General features: G+C 25.4%; 2 protein-coding genes across 3 annotated transcripts; one reads left to right on the top strand and one right to left on the bottom strand.

Annotated features, from left to right (window-relative positions):
- Positions 1-4762: 4762 nt before the first annotated feature.
- LOC145844449 (caM kinase-like vesicle-associated protein) lies at positions 4763-6935 on the bottom strand. Its single transcript, XM_082951850.1, has 2 exons — positions 6803-6935; positions 4763-5923 (listed from the first exon to the last, which is right to left on the bottom strand). The coding sequence occupies exons 1-2, from the start codon at positions 6925-6927 to the stop codon at positions 5155-5157; spliced, it is 894 nt and encodes a 297-aa protein (XP_082807976.1). The 5' UTR covers positions 6928-6935; the 3' UTR covers positions 4763-5154.
- A 6667-nt stretch (positions 6936-13602) lies between these two features.
- On the top strand, positions 13603-21305 carry LOC145844165 (somatostatin receptor type 5-like). 2 transcript variants are annotated; one of them, XM_082951534.1, is made up of 10 exons: positions 13603-13692; positions 14548-14668; positions 15630-15782; positions 16225-16454; positions 16695-16758; positions 17211-17369; positions 18010-18179; positions 19451-19646; positions 20041-20172; positions 20687-21305. In XM_082951534.1, exons 1-10 carry the CDS (start codon positions 13617-13619, stop codon positions 20781-20783), a joined length of 1398 nt encoding a protein of 465 aa, XP_082807660.1. In that variant the 5' UTR covers positions 13603-13616; the 3' UTR covers positions 20784-21305. The 2 variants fall into 2 exon arrangements, with proteins under 2 accessions (XP_082807660.1, XP_082807659.1); XM_082951533.1 differs by having other exon boundaries at positions 20684-21305.
- Positions 21306-22557: the final 1252 nt, after the last annotated feature.

Here is a 22557-nt window from a genome sequence, read left to right as displayed (position 1 = left end):
TAGTGTATAAAATTTAAAGTTACAAGAAAAGTTTTTGAAATTCACTAAAATAAATTTGCTTAAATTTCTGAAATTAGTTAAAATTGAACATATATTTTAACTTGATAACATTGTGCATATTTTTTATAATATATTGTCACGGCCTTAGTTTTAAACTTCAATATGTACTCACAACAAATAACAAGGTGTAAAAAATCATAATATTTTTGTTTTAGAATTTAGTTTCTCCTAATTTCTTAAATTTTATACTTAATGATTTAGTTTCAATTGATTTGTTAATTAAACAAGTTTACAAAACATGGCCGCTAGAATGAACAACTTCTTTTAGAACTAAGAAATACGGATGCTATAGCTAAGAGTGTAAGTACATAAAAAAATTCATTCTTAAACTCATCAGATATATGAAAGTTCTAAAATTGTAGGATAAATATTGAACTATTCTTTTCAAAAACTTGTTTTACTAGTCCAATAGGTCTTGAATTTAAAAGTTTATTTCTTTTAAAGTTACATTTACTAACTAAAATAATGTGTACAAACATAAATATATTTAGAAACATTTAACATCGTAAATCTAATGGGTAGATTTTAGTTCATCTGGAAACAGCGAAACATGCCAATTAATTCAGCAGCTGTAGTTAGACCACAAATCATTTCAACTCCAGTTGCCACCAACAAAATGAGTCTTTTGTTCACACAAACACTAGTTGCCATCAACAACAGGAATCGTTTGTTCACACAAACACCAGTTGCCACCAACAACATGAATCTTTTGTTCACACAAACACCAGTTGCCACCAACAACATGAGTCTTTTGTTTACACAAACACCACTTGCTACCAACAACATGAGTCTTTTGTTTACACAAGCACCAGTTGCTGCCAATAACATGAATCTTTTGTTCACACAAACACCAGTATTGAGAGCATCACCTGTAAGACCACTAAGTTATCAGTCCCAGGACCAGATGTTTTATGCCCTTTTTTTTGTCGATCAACAAACAATATATATATTTTCTACTTACCACGGATGTTTTTGTGTCAAAATTTTATTCCGACTAACGGCGTTTCACTGCTCTCAAATAAATTTAAGAACAGATCAACGGAGTCTATAAAACATTAATACACATTAGAAAAAAAGCATGTATAATATGTATAGTGTTTATGTGAGTAGTAACTATAAACGAACTTAAATTGAGAGCATCACCTGCAATACCACTAAGTTATCAGTCAGAAGTGCGAAGTATACCGAACCGAGTGGAAGAATAAAAACCGTTGCAAGATGGTCGACCGCCAAATACTCAGCAAAAAGATCTTCAGAACCAGTGTTTTAATTTCTATTCTTAGATTGTTAAGTAAAAAGTTTATGTTATTTTTTTACTTTGAAATACATTAAACATACACACTTTATGTCGTGGAATGTTTGTAATAAATTTAAATAAAAACAAAAAGTAATGAAAGAAATCATTTGATTTATGGGGTATGTTGTAGTTTGTAGCTATCAAATTGAGTTTTATTAACTTTATGGTACCTTTTGCTATTAAATAATAATTTTAAGATGGTAGATATTATATTAATCTTATATTAAATTTTTTTTTTTTGTAGAACTATTATAATACTGATAAAGTTAAAAAACTAATTGTTTTAAATATAGCAAGTAAGAACTAAAAAAAAATGTGCGAAGTGTTTTAAATGTTCGGATTAAAACAATTGACAACAAATAAAAATGTCCATAATTATCATACGAGGTCTTCAGAATTAAATAAATTTTTCCTACCTAGATTCAACAGAAAAATAGGTCATAAATCGTTATCCTACTAAGGAAGTGAGTTATGGATTAAGCTACCATTATGTTTAAAAACTATAAGTCATTTTGGAAAGTTCCCGGATAAACTTAAAAGTTATCTTTTAAAAAAAGGTTCTCAAGGTCTTTAGTGATCATTCCTACTGTCTATTTACTTTTGTTTAAGGAGTTATTAGTATTTGTCATTTAATACCCAAATTTTTATTTATTTTTCTATATTTTGTTTTTTTTTTTGATCGAAAGTTGATTCGTTTGGTTTCAGTAACATTGGTTTAGTCTAGGTTTTAGCATTTTCTATCTAGTTATTTTTTAAGATTATTCTTTAAGATTACTAATTTAATTAAGTTCAAAATACTTACAAATTTTTTTTTTCTTTCGCTTACAAACTTTTTTTAGCTTGCAAATGTAAAAAAAGTAATTATAGATGTTTTACTTTAGCAGGAGATAAATTATTTAAATAGTAAGCTAAGAAAACTGTTCCAAGCAAACTTAAGTTTAAAAATCTCTTTTTTTTTGAGGAAATCAAGGAAAAATTCTTCTTTTTTATGTTTGCAAATGTTGCTTGCTTTCTATTATTACAGTTTTAGACTTGGACAAGTATTCAAAAGGTAAGTTTTAAAAAACAAGGAATTTTGTTGTTGTTAATATTATTATTGTTAAAATTTTTATTTTTTTTTCTTTTTTTTTCTTATTAAAACCATAAATTTTACAGTACTTATCTTCATATTTTCATTTATAAAAGTTAAGTTCAGTAATTGTGAAAATCACTTCTTTAAGGTTCTGAACAAAAATTAACATTAGTTTACTTAACTATTCAAATGTAATTTTTTTTACTGTTCAAGTTAAACTATTAAATAAAATAGAAATGACATTTTTAGCACAAAAAACCTATAAATTTTTTTTTGTAAATATAATCAGCATATTACATTTTACATTCTTTAAGTTGTAACCTATAATTCAAGTATTCACACGTTTGTTATTAATGTTGTTTATATTTTTTTTAAAGTTAATTTAAAGTTAGATATGTTTTCTAGTTCTTATGTTACTAAACAAGATTCATAGTACATTATTAAACACAAAACTCAGTTAATTTTCGTTTAGTTTTATTTTATCTTATTTTTCTTTTCGTTTAACTGATTGTTTTATTACTAAATATTTAAATGATAAAAAAAAACTATGTGTAATAGCTCGTAAGAAACTTTATAAGCATGTGGTGTACGACTCGATAACCGAAAGGTTCCTTTGTACACCAGGTCCTTAGACCAAACTTTTTGAGCGCTTTTTTTTATCCTTCAATAAACAACAAGTCATCTAGGTTTCCAATTATTTTTATTCAAATTTACACTATGAAGTTGTTTTACAAAACAAGAAAAAAATCAAAAGTTTGCAAAAAACCTTAAGTATTAATGAAGATTGTTTTTTCACTTCTTGAAAAATAAAATAAACGACAAATAATAATAATAATAAATAAAAGCTTCCTATAAAGTCAATTTTAGTGAAAATTCATAAACTATTGGTTATGACAAACTTTAGCATTTAATAAATGCACAGAATATACCTAACATGATAAGAAATGAGAAAGTGTTACCATAAGGAGAAAACTAAAAAAAAAACTGTTTAAAAATTATATTTATAGCTTAAAATGTAATCTACGGGATCCACATCTAGCCTAACATGTAAGTTGTTTTACAAAATTTTATAGAACTATTAATTGATAATTAATCTATAAGAAACCTATTTAATTAGTTTTTACGAAATTGATTATAAAATGATGAAGGCACAGATATAAATAAAACTAAATAATATAATTAAATATATTTTAAACTGGATTGAAAATATGATTTTTCACTTTTTCTTGAACTTTAAAAACTAAACATTCATTTTTATGTTAAAATTTACAAACAAATGTTATTATGAAAAACAAAAAATCGAACATTAAACTTAAGAACATTAAGTTTCAATAATTAATTTTGAAAACATCCTAATTATCAACTTTGTAATGCTATTAAATATAAAAATTTTAGAGCAACAATAGTTGAAGCGATGTTATTTTTTATCATTTAAGTTTTGGAAAAAAAAAAAGTTACGTATAAACTTTTTTTTCAATTTCAATAATGAATATGTATAACAAAATTGAAAAATATTGGTAAGAAAATAAACTAACAGTACTTTTTTTGAACAGCCTCTGTAATAATGCTTTATGTCGTGAACGTATTATTGATGCTATGTTAGATTTACAAAGAAAAACAAGTTCACAAAATTTTTATTCCGCTCATACGAGTTTTACTTATTTAAAAAATCATTGTTCCAATTATTGTGTCAAACAAGAAAGTATAAAAAAAACTTCGCAATAACAAAAACAGCGTAGCGATGATTTTTCAGACTAGTTTACTGCAGATGACAGATACGGTGATGCAGATTGCAGATCACAACTTTTTCAACCTACATTAGTTCCTGTTAAGACAGTTATCTTGTTCATAGTTTTAACATATGTAAACTTTTAGTTGTCAAGGTAAGAATCAAAGTTTTTGTAATTAAACTACATTATTAGTTAGATAAATGTGTAAAACTTTAAACATAAAATTTACATAAGAGTCAACTTATTGTAGTCTAATCCATTGTCATTTATTCGTTTTATAATGTTAAAAAAATAAAGTATTGTTTTACTAAGTCAACTTTTTCCAATATAGATTAGTTTTTTATTTGATGACAATAAGACACACTTGACACCAATTCCTGGTAACAGAGTAGAAAAGCAAAAACTTCAACGAAATAATAAGTAGTTTAAGTGTAAAACTGTTTGTAACTGTAATAGTGTTTAAGTATATGTTAAAGAGAGAGCTTAAAAGCAAGTAATAAAAACAGCTTAGTAATCTTAATTTGTTTTTTGCATTGTCTTAAAACTATAATCAGCTATGCAAGATAAAACTATACTTAAAAACGCACAAAAACAATTGTGAAATATAGACAAAAAAATTAACAGTATAGTTTATAATTGAAAAAAGTAAGTTAGTTTAAGTATGTTTTTATTAAACTTTTAGGAAATTTTCGAGTAACTAGTAAACTTGTAAACTAAACTTTTAAGTTTGTAAAACTTTAACTTTTACAACAAAAAAAAAAAAGTTTGAATGCGTATTTTCAACTTGAATTAAACTGGCTTATTAAAATATATTTAAAATTAAGACATAGAAATTTTTTGCATGACATGACTCATTTTTTCCATTTTTGAATATAATTTTAAGCTTTGTTGATTGATTTTAAATGCTTCTAAACTTCAAAGTTTTAACTTTTGTAGTAAACAGTGTCTAAAAAAGTTTAAAGCTCATTATTTTTTTATCATAATTAAATAAGAACTTATTTATTGTTGCAACTTTTCAAATTGCGCTTTCCAATGTAGCTCATCACAACACCGAACACTGTAGACCTTTTGTGTGGGTTCACGTTGAGAAGCATCGAGAGAAGATCTTTCAACACTTTGCTTCTCACCACTTTAAAGGGGCTCCCGTCTCGTTTAAAAATCACAAAGTTTACGTTATTCTTATCCATAGCCATATCCCAGAGGTAACGACCCGAAATCAAGAAAGAAAGGACGATTCCGACAGACCAGGCGTCCTGGGTAATTCCCCTGTACGGAAGTCCTGAGACAATTTCAGGGGAAAGATATTCAGGCGCCTGAACTACGTCACTAAAAAAGGCGTCAGACGAAGAGTTTTTTGAAAAATCGGCGTGTTTGAAGTTTGATATTTTCACTTTTGTTCCACAGTTGAAATAAAAGATGTTCTCAACGCAGATGTTTCTGTGGATATATCCTTTGGAGTGCAAGAAGTAAACCGCGTCTAATATCTGGAACATCGTGCTCATCACCCATTTTTCACTGTAACTGTTAGAATTTATTCGGTATTCGAACAAGGTGAGCTCGGATTTTTCAGCGACAAAGTAGCTGAGAGGCGTGTCAACGACGGAAACGTCGCCAAAGTGGTGCAGGAAGTTCGGATGCCGCAGGTTCCTGATAATTTCCACCTCCGTCAGGTTTTGTTGGTTGAACCGGTAAGCTACGACTTCTTGGTGCTTCTTTAGAAATTTCCCGCGGTATAAGTTGCACTGGCAGTTGTTGAACACATTTCTGTTAGAATTTAAAAACATTAATTGAAAATACTTTTAAAATATAAGGCAAATTAGCCATAACGACTTAAGTATACACTATTAAACATTTAAACAATATTTGTTACAAGTTTAAGCTACACTTCTTTTGAAAGTCTGTTTTATTTTTTTTTATGTCATTAATCAAACCTTTTTACAGCACAAGAAAAAAAGTTATAATAGTGAGTTATTTTAATACCATTATTATCAAAACAAGCATATAAATATTAGGTATGAAATACTACTAGTCTTACAGCAATCTCCTGTACTTAAAGTTTTTATTTTTTAGTAATTCTTATAAAACGTGTTTAATTAGTTTCAAATAAAAACAACTCGTTCTAAGGTAAACATAACTGATCAAAGTATATTGTTACTTATTATTTATTTTTAACTGTTTCATCAAACTGTTACACTTATTCAATTTAACTTATATTGCAATTTTAAAGTTAAAAAAAAATATTAATACTTGTAAAAAAACTAAATACTTTATAATAAAAACAACGTTTTGCTTAATAAAAGTTTTTTTAGACACCGATCAAAGATTGTAAATGTCATGTTAAATAATATATTCTTGACCCTTAAATACCTAAATATTTAACCCATCGATAGTAAAAGTCTTCTGAATATCACAACATAATAATTTGCTGAACAACAAAAAAAAATAGTGCTTAAGGACTTAGATTACAAAAAAAAAGACCTTTCAGTTACCGAGTCGTACAGTTTTATCATCTTGTTAAAAACTAAAGCTACACTAAGAGTGCAGAGTGTGTTATATATTTAAGACTTACGTTTTTGATCTTTTTTAGAAAAGGTGTTATTAATTTTGCTCAACAACACAGTTACAATTGAAAGCTTTACTTACTCTTCATAGCCTTTAATGTTGTTTCTAATTTCAATCCATTTGTCTATAAACTCGTCAATAGCTACTTTGGTTTCAAGTTTGTCTTTCTTTTTGTAGTTTTTAATTCTTTCGAATCTTCTAAACATTTTGTATAAAAAATACTGTTTGTTTTTAATTTATAATTTTAAATATAAAGAATAAGATTTTTGTTTGACTACTACTTTTTTAAAGTCTTATATATAGTTATTTGTCTAACCTAAAAAAGATTGCTTAATTTACTGAAATGTAAAGAGCTTATTTAAATAAAGATGTGCAAAATTGTTATGTGCAGTTCACTATTTTATTCTACTTGAAAAAGTCGCAATTTTTTGTCACCGAAACCTGGTTGTAAATAAAATATTTAATTTGCACATCTTTATTTAAGGTCTTATATAAAAACGAAATAAAGTTAACCATTTCACTCCATCTAACTCAAAATCACTTACTCATTAGAAACACAGTTTCATAAAACGAATCTAAACAAACATGAAAAAAAAGTTTATGCATAAAAACTTTAGTAGTAATTATATAACTTACTGCATTATTAATGACAAAATGATTTATTTTTAACAGTAGAATATTTGAAAAGATTAACACTGCAGCTTAAAGACTACTTTTTTTCTGAAAATTAGTCCTATATTCTATATAGATTCTTTTAATCATAGACGGCAATATGGTCTTAAAAATATTATCCAAGTACTAAAATTCACAAACTACGGAAACCAAGTTTAACTTTACTCTAAGTTTACTGCTAATAAAAGTTAAACAAAACTGTTTATTTTTGATGCCTTATTCTTCAAAATAAAATTTACTATAATTGTTAATAAAAGGTTTTTAAAGCTACTGACAACAGCTCAATTAAGTACGTCGTGTGTTGTAACTTAAATATGTATAAACTTCCTTAAAGCAGTAAAATCAATTATAAACAGGAGAAAATAAAGTTTGAGCCTGTTTTAATTGTTTATAAAATATTTACAAGCGTTATTGTAAAGTTTTAAAACCATTTAGCAAACTGAAAAGTTTTCTAATAAGTAAACGTTTACTATGTAAGGTTTAACTTGTTTGTTATATTGCTTTAAAATTTATAAGAAATGTTGCGTAGGTTGCCAAAAAACAAGTTGTTTTTTTAGTAAGAATGGAAACATTTAATTACTAAACTTACATGAGTCCAAGTTTACAAATATGAAATTTTTCTATGCTTTACAAGTTTTCAAATATTAAAGTTAAAAGGTATTTGAGCAAATCTTAAATGTCAAAAAAAACAGTAATACTTTAAATTACCTAGTTTCTGTAACGGTTTAAATTATTTGACAACATATTTCATTTAAACAGCACATACATTTTGTTGGTAAGTTTTAATAAGTGCATATAACGTTTTTATATGAAGATTTTTTAACAATTAATTGTAATATAATGCAATTTACCTGTCATACCAACTACTTTGGACAGGTTATTGTAGCAAAAAATTAAAACCTAACAGCGTTAATTAATTTTACTAGCAATTGTTTTACCAGCTTAAATTCATAAGATCCGTTATATTAATGCAGCTTTGAAATTATATACAAATTAACCCCTTGCTATTTAGTACACTCGCTGTATATGATAAAATTTGAAAAGTGGAAAAAGTAATGCTGCTATGCTTTGGTACTTAAATCTTTATTTACTAAGTAAATTAGTCTGATTTTTCAAAATTTACAAACATTAAGAATGAGTTACTAAAAAGTCTATGGTTTTAATAAACTATGATAAAAATGGTTTATGTATATTGTAAAATATTTTTTTGGTGCTTACAAAATATTTGTCTATTAGATGTTTGTAATTTTTTTATTTAATAACCTTGAATATTATCATACTTAACAAAATTTATAAAAAAACTACAGCGTTATCAAAAATGTTTTTATTGTGCAGGAAAGTTTTAAATAAAATAATTTGATAGTTGTAAGGTATTGTTCTATCTATTTTTTTTTTTTTTTTTTGTGAATAAGTTGACTTTTAGTTTTAGTTTTTATAAGAAATAGTATTATAGCGACCACCTTAAAACCATTTGTCCTCTAGGTGTTGTTACTACGACCAGAGTAACCCGAAATCCATGATCTTAGTCGGTTTAATACAAAAAAATTCAAATACAACTTTTTACAAAAAATAATACTAACTTAAGGTGTTAGATAAGTTTTATTCTGTCATTTACAGAAATACGAGCTGTGTTTGTTTTACAAAAAAGTCTAAATATTTTAAATAAAATATTTTGTTTTTAATCTGGATATACTTTATCTTGAAAACACATTACTTAAGTTGATGACAATAGATTAAGCTAGATAAAGTATTTTTAACAATCTTTTATTACATACAATAAATACTTTTTATAACAATTATTAAAAAAAAAGTGTTAATAATTTTAAATATGTTTTTAGTAAAAATATTGTATTTCAAAATAACTTTCTAACTACAATTATCGACTATTCCTATATTTAAAGAAAGAAGTTTATTTTGATAAGCGTTTTAAGATTTTGTATACTTAAATTTTTTTTTTTTTGTAACTTAGATTTTCTGTTTTTAGAAATAAATAAAAAACACTTTTAAAATTTATTAAAGAGAGTTTTAATAATATATATATTTTTAATATATATTATTAATACTCTCTTTAATAAATAATGAAACAAATTTGTAAAGACATATAGGGAAAAAAGACTCTGAGTTTTTAAAACTAACCAAACGTAGTTAAATGAGTTTGCAAAGTATCTTATTTAACAACTCATACCCTAGGGTTATTTTTATGAGAATATATAAATAGCTTTGCCTTTTTTAAACTAGTTTTATCATTTTTAAGATTGTACAAACTTATAGTACAAAGCTTTACGTTTAAAAGGTGTTAGGGTTGAAAAAGTTTGAAGTATAAAATTCTATTCAAATTATTACTTGTTTTGAATTAAGCAGAATAATTAATACTTACGAAAATGTCATATAAAATAATTTTAAAACCTTGTGTATTGTAGCTTAAAATAAGTTTTTTTCGTTTTTAGTTATATTTTTTTATATTAGATAGATTACCTGCATTATGAAAACGTTAAGTTTTAGAAAATTTTATACTTAGTTATTAACATTATTTTAAAAAGTACTTACATTGTTATACCGTATAATGTATAAAAGCACTTTGTTTTTTTAAATACTTGAATTAATTAGACATTGCTTAGGTTTACTTAACTAACAACTTAACTAACATTGAAAGAAAATTAAAGAAAACTTCAAATCGAGATTAAGGTATTAATTTTAATAAAGATTAGCTAGCTAAACTAAAGTTATCTCTGAAGTCTGTACAACTTCGACGAGAAGAAGTTTATCAAAATAAAAACATGTTAATTGATATTAAAGTTGCAATGGAATACCAGTTACTCTGCTCTTCCAGCTAGTTAAATGCTGAAATATGTAGAACAAAGTTACAGTTAGGAGAAAATGAGTCTGATGAAATATTACTCAGGCTATGTTCAGATACATGTATACTGAGTCTGGGCAGTGACAATAGTTCTAGACCACCTTGCTGCTGATAACATGTAGACATTTGTATTATTTGCTGTTTATTGTAAAGTTCTTTTTTAAATAGTTTTACATCTTATTAGCAGTTTTTTTTATTCTTACTCAAAGTAGTTAACTCTTAATTTAATTATACATTTTCAAAGTGTATTTCTGTTAGACTTAATTTTTGTGTAAATGTTTTGACCACATCTAAAAAATTTTCTAAAATAATTTATTTTCTATTTTCAGTGTTTGATATTTTGTTAAGTATAAAATATAACCACCAAAAGTCATGCCTAGTTTGTATAAGTAGTAAAGAATAACTTTAGTTATTATTTAGTATAAGTCAAGTCTAATATATAATTATGGTTTTTAGTGCGGTTGTACACTACACTATAACCATACTAGTTTAATATTTAAGTAACCTAGATCTATGGGTTAAAAAATTTCAAAATAACTTTTTTATTTCATAACACGATATTTTGATTGTGGTTATATTGAGTATGTGTTAAATTGTTAGCAATTTCAAACATTATGACATATTTGTTAAAATCTGATTATGGCGTAACTCTATCGTTTTTTTTATTAGTCAAACGTCTCGTATTGGCTAGTTTTGGCCATAAAAAAAAGTTTTAAAACAGCTGGACTTAATTCAACTTAATTTACAACGACTCTGTTTTGAAAACGAGTTAGGAAAAATTTATGTAAATAATTAAAAACAAATTGTTTTGGCAATTATGTAATTGGTTATAATTTTCGTTGGTTGCTAATCTGTACAGCAAATTTTGTGTATGTTGTTGTCTTTGTAGGTTTGAAAATGTTTTTACAATGTGTAAAAAATTAGATAATTTATTCAATTTGAATTGTGATAAATTAAAGATAATGTTTTTGAAATTATCATTCGAACAAGTTTAAGTCTGCTTTGTTTTACTTTGAGTAAAGTCATCAGTAAATTTTAAAGTATATGTCTTTAATAGATTAGTTTTAATAAGTATTATGTCTACTGTGAATAAAAGTAACATGATTTTTTACTGCAGTCGTAAGTTTAACTTTGTTTATAAAGTTTTAGCGTACAATTAATAAAATAAACTTAGTTTTTAACTCTCAGTTTCAAAATTTATGTTTATTACTATTATCAATATTACGATTTGGTGTATCTATATAATAAAACTATGTTGTACAATATGCTAAAAAACTTAGTTTACACAAATTTTGATGAATTTGTTAATTTTTGTTATAATCTTTTATGTGTTAAATAAATCATAATTTTGGCTACAATAATTAAGAAAAGTTTTAAATGTAAAGACTATATGCTTAAAACGTTTTCTGAGTAATAAGGTGATCGAAAACTAATGCGTACTTAGTCAAGTTCAACGGACTGAAAACATTTGCTTAATCAGCAGTTTGTAAAAATTGTTAATATTTGCAATTTAAAAAGGTGTTTAAAATAAGCTAACACATTAGTTTTTTTTTAGTTTTTAAACTTTTATATCCATTATATAGTTATTTTAAAAAAGCAATTAAGCTAATCAATAGAGAAATTACTAACATATATTTTTTGAAGTTCTAGTACGTCAGTAATCCTAAAAAAATATAAAGTAATTTATAGTTATTTATGTACAATTTCTAGGCTTAGAGCCTTATACGTTTGCAAGCTTTCAATACTAAAATCTATATCTAATTATTACTCTTACTCAGTTATTCTAGTTACTTATGTTAATAAACTAATGTTGTGATATGTTCACATTATATTTGTTAAATACTTTAAAATATTTCTAAAACATTTTTTTTTAATTTCAAGAAACATTTGTTTAACATTTTAATGACATAAATAATAAATTAAAGTTTTATTTTTGCACCGTTTGATCGTTTGATCTTTGAAATTAATCGATTGTATAATCAGAAAACAAACTAATAAACTAAACTGGTTGATTTTTTTTTTGTGTTAAAGATACTGTTATATTGTTTCCTTTTTTTTTTTGCAAAAGGTTTAATTCCTTAATTTAACAGTTCTTTATATAAATGTTTTGAAAATGTTCAAGTACTTTATTAGATGTCTACTTATATGTTTTTATAATGTTATCAATTAAATCTATTTATGAGTACTTATACTAACTAACTTTTTTCTAGCTTTTTTTAGTTTGTTCAAACATTTTAGCCGTCTTAACATTACTTCTTTTTGTTTGTAAAATCTTTACTGTATATAAGTCGTTGTTTAGTATTTATTGACAAATAGCAGTCACTATTAAAAAAAACTTTTTTTTAACGATCTACTTTAATTTTACTTTATATTTCTTTTCTTCAAGTGACACAGGCTTTAATACCTCTTCAAAACTACTTACAAAGCATTTATATAATTTTTTTTTGTTCTTAACCTGGTTATAATTCAACACAATGCGGAAACCAAAATAAGGTTACAATTTTATATAATTTCACCTAGTTCTATTTTATAAAACTGCAGTAGCTTACAACATTGTTTGTAAATTTGAGAAGAGAATTTAAAGTCTTATCTAAATAAAATGAAATATAAGGTTGTTTTGTTATTTTAAAACTTAATCTTTGTTTTAGATTTGAAAGATGAAAATATGCGTGAAACTGTGTATGACATTCCAAATTATACTTTAATTAAAATTAGCAGAAAAAAGCTGCATTACTTTTAATTAAAAGTATTTAAGCTTTAATTTGTTCTGAATCAAGGTTAGTAGGGTGAATATACAACCATAAAAGTTGTTTATTAAATGTTGTTTTTCAAAAATATATTATTGTTTAGTATAAAAAGGTTAAAGTGCGTGTGTATAACTATAGAAATTTAGATATTAAAAATATTTAATTACTTTACAGTATTACGCTATATTATCGTAGCATTTAAAACTTACTTAAAACTATTTATGTGATTTCTACAAGAAGCAAAATAAGTGTTTATGAATTTGGTTAAAATTATAAAACTAATGTACTAAGTTTATGTAGAAACTTAAAGTATGTATGTATTTAGTTATAAATTGAAATATATATTTAGTTTTACTCAAACTCATTCTAAAATACGCTTTATAGTATTTTTGAATTAAAAAATTTTGCTTTTCAGTTTACTTGACAATATTTTCAATAAACAAGTATTTTAAGTTATGTTAATGAATTCAAATCGAAACTTTTTTAAGCCTACGAAAAATTTTATTTCAGCATAAAAAGATTGCAAGCGTAAAAATTAAAAAGGAAAAAAAAAATTGCTTTGCACTGCGCTATCTCAAAATTGACGTAGAAATTTGTCAGCTCGAGTGCGTGTCACAATATGAATTTATCAGAAGAATTGCCAGACTATTTTGAAGCAACTACTGTTTACGAACTTCTAAATGACTCTGCAAAAGGTTAATTGTTTACAAGTAAAAGTATTTTTTATTAAATGTTTTTTACTAAATTTCTATACCTAGTCATTTTTATAATGAACTTTTGACAATTACAATAAAAACAAATTTGAAAATTTTGGTATAGCTATTTATAACTAAATGCATTTAGCTTATAGAGTTTGAAAGTTTTGGTTTTTTAAGAGACATTTATCAAAAGATTTTTCTATTATCAATACCTCACAATTAATATGTTTAAAATCTAAACATTTACAACAGATATAGCAAATTAAAGCAGTTTGTAGCAGCAAAAATTTTCAAAATTTATAATAACTTTTAACTTTAGTTTTTTTGCGCAAAGTAATTTTAGTTCCATTAAAACCGAAGTATTTTACGTATTTTGCTTCCTACTATTTGCTGCGAAATTTCCGGCTTTTGTAGCAGTTTTTATAAAAAATCAATGTACATGTGCTTATTTTTCTAGTAAAACTTACTTTTATTTTAAAAATAAACAAATCAGAATAAGCAAAGTTTTTTTAAGGCTTTTTTAAAAAATTATTAAGCTTGTTAATTTTAAGTTTGTTATCGGAAAATAAACTTTTTTATTATCTACTGAACGATTATAGTCATATGTTAAAATAAGTGCCATTAACTGCATATGCCCTAAATTTTTACTTATAACTTTTTAGCCACTGATTTCTTTTGAAGCAAAAATTTTACTTTTGTGTTCCTAACAAAGCTTTACCGGAATTATTCTATTGTTACCTCTTTTTGTTTGTCTGTCAGCAAAAAAAATCTTTTTTAAAAAGTATCCAAGAACGAGTATTTTTCTAGTTAATACAATTACTAATTATAGTAACAAGATGTAAATGTTTTCAGAGACAGTTTCAGAAGAATGCGTTCCAAAGGAATTCACGACCATACCTATCATCTTGATATTAATATCCGTGTTGGGAATAGTCGGCAACTTGCTGGTCATATGGCTTATTGTTATTCTCCAGTGAGTTTTAAATTATAAAGTTCCATTGTCTTTTAATATGTAAAATTTTGAGCTATATTAACTATTTATCGACTGTAAAGCTTTATTATTAAAACTTGAAAATCATATTAAAATTTAATACAATCGTTTTTTTTTAAACTAAAGTAACTTTTCTAACTTCTTTTATTTAGTTTGTAGTACCAAAACGTTTGCTTAAAAAAAAAGACTTGTGCAATAAAACAGTCAACAATTTTACTTTAAAAAGATTTAGATATTTGAAGCATTACTCTTTACGACCACATGCTTACTTTTGCATTCTTTCTTCTTCAACACATCAGAAAACTTTAATTATAATGAATAAAAAAAGTTTATTAACTTACTTCTTGTAACTCTGTTAAAAAAAAATTAATGAAGGCTTAAATATAAATTTAAAAAAATAACGTTCACGTTTTTGGATTTAATTTAACAAACTAAACCAAATATTTGAGTTTGTCAATTATAAATTTTTAGATTGAACAGTTTGTAAGGTTTACTAAATTGTTTGAATATTGATAATTCATTTTTAGAAGCAGTTAACAATTTTTAGGAGTTTATATTCTTAAAATAAAATATACCTGTTTAAAAAAAATACATTATCGAAAAATATATTTCAATTTTGTTATTTAATATTTAGGTAGCTTAAGTTTACGTTTTTACATGCACTTATGTTGACCTTTATTAACCTTTTTATTATTAAATTTGTTTTTCTCATACCAAACATTAAAACTTAAAAATTGTAGTTTGACTTAAGTTTAATTATAAAAATCAAACTATAGTTTATTTACATAAAATAAAATATAATAGAACACTTTTTAACAAAACAGTTTACTTGCTTATTTTTCGAACATTATAATTTTAATACTATATATTACTTCATAAACAATATTCAAAAACATTTTTTTACTTATTTTAACCTTGTCCAATCGGTCATTTTCTACAATAGAGAATACAAAAAGACGATCACCAACTTGTACCTGGTGCAACTAGCGACTTCGGATCTTTTGTTCATGGTGTTCCTGCCCATTGAAGCAACGGCGCACGTGAAAGGAAGTATTTGGTTCGGGACTTACTTCTGCAAACTGTACCAAACGCTGAGGTTAGAACTTTATGAACACAAAAATTGAGATTTAAAAAGTACAACAAAGTGTTCACCCACAAAAGGTCTTAGAATTTACTTTGACAATATCTAGTGAAATTTGTAAAAATTTCTAAAATCGTACGTAATCTTTTATGATCAAACGATTTTAGGATATAAAAAATATGAATTTGTTCTTTCAAGAATTTATTTTACAAACCAAGTTTCGGTCAAAGACCTCGTCAGTGCTTAAATAAATTTTATTCAAGTAGAATTGAGATCTCTTTATTTGTTTTCTTAAACCCAAAACATATAATGTTATAAAAAGTATAGTAAAAAAGCTGTAATGTCTTACTCCAGATATTTTTAATTATTTTTTTATACTGTTTCTTTGACAACTTTTTATCAAGTAAATAATTTTTATTCAATTTTAAGAAGTTCTATCAAGCAAAAATGTCCACAGGTTCATGAGCTACTACTCGTCCATCTTCTTCCTCACCGTCATGTCCGTGGACAGGTACGTCGCAATCAGCCACGCGATGTCGCACTGGGGCACCAAACTGCGTTCGAAGAGGTCCGTGTACGTGACTTCGATGTGCGTGTGGGCGCTGTGTTTGGCCTGCGTCCTTCCGATCATGGTCAGGTCCAAAGTGGCAGCATGCAAGTGCTCCACCGACTTTTTAAACACAACTGGTGACTCTTTAATACTTAATTTTTTGTTTGCTTAATAAATTGTTTAGTTTTTTTTCGTCAAGGAAAATGCAACTTTTAACCGACCTAATTCAAAACAGTACATTAGTAGAATATAACATATTTTGTGTGCTTTTGTTAAGTACGTTAGGAAACAGTACAATAAAAACTCTTTTTAAATGAATTTTTATAGTTTATTTTCCTTATGTTACTAAATTGGCTTGTTACTTTTTATTTCTGCAGAAAGTTATGACTATGGTTATAGTGGGGACTACTACGGTGAAGATTATTTTAGTGGATCAGAGAGGTAAGAAAAAATAACCAAATACTTTTATTTTTTTATGCATATACTTATGAGAAAAATATTGAATACTACTTTAAACACATAAATATTTTAAGTATAAACAACTAAAACGAAATTTTGAGGTTTAATTTGTAAAAACATTGATTAGTACAGTTACTTTTAGTAACATACAGCTAAAAAATGTTCAAAAAAGTTAGAGCTTTTTTTAATTATGTGTACAGTAAAATTAGAAAACAAAAAGCCAAGTCTTTATTTTACTTGTAAAGTATTATGTTTTTTACAAGCTATAGTTTTTGTATAATTTACAAAGCTTTACTTTTGTTATAACTTTATACTTTATTAAGTAAGTAGTATTTTATCTGTTTTATCTATTTGTTTTAACAAACAACAATTTTCTGTTTCTCAATTTTTATTGTTGTAGTTTCTATAATAAATAAATGTTTTTGAACTAACAGTATTGGAAGTAATGGTACAAACATAACAACAATATATCTTAACTTGAATACAACACTTGAGAACAACACAGAAACATTAGATAAAAATAATGCATCATATTCTGAATACGGTTCTGGGTCAGAAGAGGACTTAGAGGTGTCAGAAGAGGAATACGAGCAGTTAGTTAGCATTAGTTTCTTTGTTAAACCTCAGAGTTTTTTTTAACAGTTTTTTGATGTATTAAAATTACTTAATATTCTTTGTGGTTTTTTTTTAAGTTTAATTTATGTAAATGAAACTGATTAAAACTTTTCAACAAACTTTTGTTGAAAAAAAATGTAATTATGAACCTGAAAACCTCTAGCACTTAATCATTTCTTATTATTAGTAATTATGGTGCACACATTTTTACACGATAAAGTTATAAAATGATTTTTACTAGTGACAAGTAAAGTTTAAACAAAAAATTATCATTAAAAAATGTTTAAACGTTCTAAATTATACTTAAATCTAATCTTTTCAATATTAGTTTTAGCGCTCACCTGAAACAAAATTATCTTTTATATACACGGTCTGTAATTGTAATTGGTCGAGTATAAAAAATCTAAGTAGTTTTACACAAAAATATAATTTTAAGACATTCTAAGAATAAATCATAATATTTAAAAAAAAAATCTACTTTTATTGAATTCCACCAGATTAATATTCAATATTATTAGTAGTTTACTAGATTGTAACTGTCAGTTTAGTTTTCTTTAGTTATTAACACACTTTTAAGACGTCTTTTGTTCATTAAGATTTCATTAGTACTTTTTATAGATATCTAAAAGGATTAAAAGAGTCCGGAGATCAATGTTCAGTGCAGTTCATACCGGCTGCCAAAAGAACCATACTGTTCAACTTCATCGGCACATTTACAATTCCCCTGCTCATAATCTGCGCCTGCTACGCGAGCATTTTAAAGAAGATTTTTCAGCCGAGTGTTTCAGGTGACTTTTGTGTGATGTGTTTAGTCTTCTGTTATTTTAATTTTTTCATTAGCTATGACAAAATACTGCACTATGAAAAAAAAATAAGACATTTAAGAGAAAAAAAAAAGGTTTAATGCAATATTTTGTTATGTACGCAAGTTTGCTTAGATATTTTGGAACTTTTTGAAAGTGATTTTTGACATAAAAGTGTATAAGTATATGGAAAATATCAAAAACTATGGCTATAAATAAATGATTTTTAATTTTCAAACATTAATGATAATACAACAAAGCTTAACTCCAATCACATAAAATAACATTTAGAAAAATACGATACCTTTTTTTAGTCTAGAACTTGTGCAATTTAAATGCAACTGATTCAGCAAAAGTCTTTGAAGATTGTACAAAGTGTCTTAGAAAAAACTTAATTCTTTTTAATTATCAACATACATAAAGAAATATTGTATAAAGGCTGAAAAAGTAATTCAATCCTAATAGGTGGGAGTTAAAGAATATAAATATAAATATAAGTATTTATTTAATCACTTTATGATTTAAAAGGTTGATTTTAAAAGCTTTTTTTTTATTAAAAATACAATACAGTTTTTGTACTCTCGAGTTTATTAAGTTTTAGCTATCGAAAGGGACAGGTAAAATAAACATGATGTAGTTTATTTACGCTCGAGCCCGATTTAAATATTTTTATTCTTAAAATTATTCTTTATCTCTTCCAAAGGAGCAAAGTCTCCGCGATCGCAGTTATAATAAGAATACTTTAAAAAATTAAGAGTTAGAGAATATAACATAGATAAAAAACTAATTTTCAATATTTTATAGTTTTCTATGTGGATCTTTAAAGCTAGAAAGCGTTTGCCTGACGATGTGCCAACAAAGAATACTTTATTTAAAGATATTATACAGTTTTGTTTACTATTTAGTTAATTAAGTATTAGGTATTAAAATAGTAAACTAAACGTGATGTAGATCAACTGCTTAACTGTATATAAATGCATAGTAAAGAGTGAGTCACATATTCCTTTTACAGTTAAAAAATTCCAGCCCGCACCTAAATTAAAGGATCCGAGCCCGCACTAATAACCTATTTCTTTAAAGCTTCATGTTAACCTTCATCTTTTTTTCAAGGAGCGAAATCTTTATATATTTTTCATTTACTCACGTGTCTCTATGTACAAGTGCATGGAAAACACATTCCCAGATGCTTTTAATTTATAAAAGAATGTTTCAGCGCGGTTTAGATTTTTATATTTCAATGTTTCATCTTGTTCAAGGAGCGAAGTCTTCGGGGTCACAGTCGACCAGGAAGCGGGTGACGAGGATGGTGATCCTGTTGGTGACCACCTTCATCATCTGCTGGCTCCCCTACCACGTTTTCCAGCTGATGAAGATATCGGGAGTTCCGGGGTTCACAGAGGATGATTGCGAGACTGTTGGCGAGTCCCTGTCGATACTTGCATACGCCAACAGGTGGCTATTGAATGTGTTTTGATAATAAACAAATAAGCTTTTGTCGTAAAGTTTGAAACTAATTATTAATCACGTAAATATTTTGTGAATATAAACTTTTGCCTACGCTAAAAGGTAGTTTTGAAACATGTTGAATTTTAAAGTGGTGAATAAAATAAAATTTAAACCCTTGTGTTTATAACTTATTAGATATCACAAAATTACTTTACGTCTGTATAAAGTTTTTTATATAGGTATACAGTAAATCTTTTTAATTTTATAACTAATAAAACTTAAAAATTTATTAAATTTAGTATCTGTAAACGATTCAGTCAAACTCAAAACTATAAATAAGTCCTTAAATTAGTATTAAGCGTTTTGTAGGCCAATTATCAACTATTTAATATAACTTTAGTGTTTTTAACCCACTGATGTACACGTTCATGGGATCGAACATCAGAAGACGATGGAAGGAAATGCTAAGAAGAACGAGATCTTTCAGACCGAGCATCGGGAGCAGATCGGACTACCAACCCGGGAAGGGCGCGTTAGTAACAAGTTTAATTAATTTAATAGTAGTCTAATTTTTTTGTTTAAAGCTATATAATTATGTATATAAGGTTTATTCGTAAAGTTTAAAAACAATAAAAAACTTATTAGCTGTTTTACTGTTTGAGTGGAGTTTTTGTATTATAAAGTTTTAAAAGTATAAAGAGTTTTTTATGGTACATTTCGATGTGAAATGAAATATAAATAAAGGTTTGCTTGAATTTTTTATTGATGTGGCTTTAAGAACAGTTGAGATCACTCAAAAAGGTTAAGAAATAAATAAATTTCAAAAATATTTTTTTTTAAATATTTAAACATTATTAGCTTCTGTAAAACTTAAAGTTTTATAAAAATAAAATCTAATTCCTTTAAATCGTCATATGTAAATTTTAGGTTTTTTAAAAACTAAAATTATTAGAACAAACAACTTAAAAGTGATAGTTAACATGAAGTTACTTTCTACGACTATTATAAAAAATCATTTTATTTAATTAAACAAATTTTAAAAGTAGCAAAAAATATCGATCACAAACTGGAGACTCGATGGGAAATTCTTTCAGCAAATCAAACATGAAGCACAATCAAACACAGATCAGCAGAATTTCGTAAATCAGCAGTTATCTTTTCTTACGTGAAACTTAAAACTAAAACTAGTTTGTATAAGCTGATTGTTAGGCTTCATAAATAGTTTTCTATATGTTTTAAGCTTAAAACGCTTTAGGTCTAAAGTAAGTTATCATAAAACTATAAAGTTTTCAACTTTGGTACAAAGACTAAAACAACAAAAAAATACAAACGAGGTTTATAAAACGTATAAAATGCTTTTAACATTAAGATTGTCCTTGGTAGAGAAAATATAGCTTTTTTTATATTTACTTCTGCTTATTTTACACAAGTTTTTCACAACGATATTTTGAAGCACTTACGTAAACATAAAAAATACTTCGTTGAAAAATTTTACCTAAAGCTAGTTTTAAATTAAATGCTTAAAGTTATTCTATATTTTATTACCTAAAAAGGAAGTATTTGATATTTTAATTTTTTCTATTTTTAGAGCTTTTTATGCTATGGATATACATACATTGTGCATTGTTTTTAACAAATAATTTACTAACAGATTAAATTGTAGAATTAAAAAAAAAAAACATTATTTTTTACAGATTTTGAACTTAAAAATTACAATTTAGCCCTTAAATTAGGTATTAGCTGAAAAAAAATGTTAGTTTTTGAATGTTTTCTATAATTTTCTGTTTTTAAATTCTTACTAGCGTTTTTTATTGTTTGTTCAATAATTCAGTGTAGCTTTCTTACAAGCTCTATTAAAAATAAAATTGTTACAAAAAATAAAGTAAAGTTTTTTAATATTTATTTACATCAAACAATTTAACACTGGATGTAAAAAGAGAAAATTATCATTTTTCAGTTATTAGCGATATTTTAGGTAAAAAAGTTACCGTAATACTTTATAAACGCAAAATTAAGTTTAAAGAAATATTTTTTTTGTTTCTAACTATAAATTTGCTTTAAAAAATTATCGATACTTCTTGCATGTGACTTAAAACATCAGACTTATTCATGCAATACTGTACAATGACGTTAGTATAAATGAGGCTAAAACCATTCTAAGTTTCGTATTCAATAAAATTTAAGTCGAAAAGAGAAACGTAGTTTTATGCTTTAAGGTTCAAATCAGTTTGTGCTAGCATGACTTGTTTAAGTTTATTATTTTCTTTGAAAACAAAAAAGTTAAACAAATTATACGAAAAGTTTAGCTATATACAACCAAGTTTTATTTAAATACGATGTGTTTATAACTGCGTATATTTGTTTAAAACTTTTAAAAATCTAACATCAAGAATGTTTATCGTTAATATTAAACATAATGATTTTATGCCTTAAAAATATTTAAGACTATATTTGTTCAAACAAAAAATATTTTGTACTACACAAAAAGTTTGGAAAAATACAAAGGTAATTAAAGATTTTTATATGTTTAGCTTGAAACTATAAAATATAAAACTATAATAACACGTAAAAAGAAATTAAATTGAAAATTGTCAGAAAAATTTTGTAAATTTAGTTTAAAATACAGTGAGTTATAAGAATTTACTATCATTTATGAAAAAAATTAGATTAGTCGATGTATTAATGTTTTAAAAGGTTTTCTTTAATTTTTAAAAAATAGTTGAAGTTACTTGAATTTAGAAATAGTTTTTTAGTAATATTTTTGTTTAATGTTGATCAATTTTATTTTAACGATGCTAATAATTAGACGTACACATAAACATTATAAAAAATATAAACGATTTAAGTAATACTTGTTTAAGAACTAATAAATTTAAATAACTTTAAAACAAATCAATATTGAAAACATTTTTACAGT

The sequence above is a fragment of the Thalia democratica genome, chromosome 9 (assembly GCF_965202585.1).
Source record: "Thalia democratica chromosome 9, ktThaDemo2.hap1.1, whole genome shotgun sequence".
Lineage (NCBI taxonomy): Eukaryota > Metazoa > Chordata > Thaliacea > Salpida > Salpidae > Thalia > Thalia democratica.
The sequence above is the reverse complement of the archived record's forward strand: the minus strand, read 5'-3'. Positions and strand labels throughout refer to the sequence as shown.

What these genes read in the sequence shown, in the direction of transcription:
- LOC145844449 (XM_082951850.1), bottom strand. Translation starts at nt 6,927, where the DNA reads ATGTTTAGAAGATTCGAAAGAATTAAAAACTACAAAAAGAAAGACAAA. An exon ending in AACATTAAAGGCTATGAAGA is followed by an intron (nt 5,924 to 6,802) that starts GTAAGTAAAGCT and finishes AAATTCTAACAG; the next exon opens with AAATGTGTTCAACAACTGCC.
- LOC145844165 (XM_082951533.1), top strand. Translation starts at nt 13,617, where the DNA reads ATGAATTTATCAGAAGAATTGCCAGACTATTTTGAAGCAACTACTGTT. An exon ending in TCTAAATGACTCTGCAAAAG is followed by an intron (nt 13,693 to 14,547) that starts GTTAATTGTTTA and finishes AAATGTTTTCAG; the next exon opens with AGACAGTTTCAGAAGAATGC. An exon ending in TACCAACCCGGGAAGGGCGC is followed by an intron (nt 20,173 to 20,683) that starts GTTAGTAACAAG and finishes AAATTTTAAAAG; the next exon opens with TAGCAAAAAATATCGATCAC.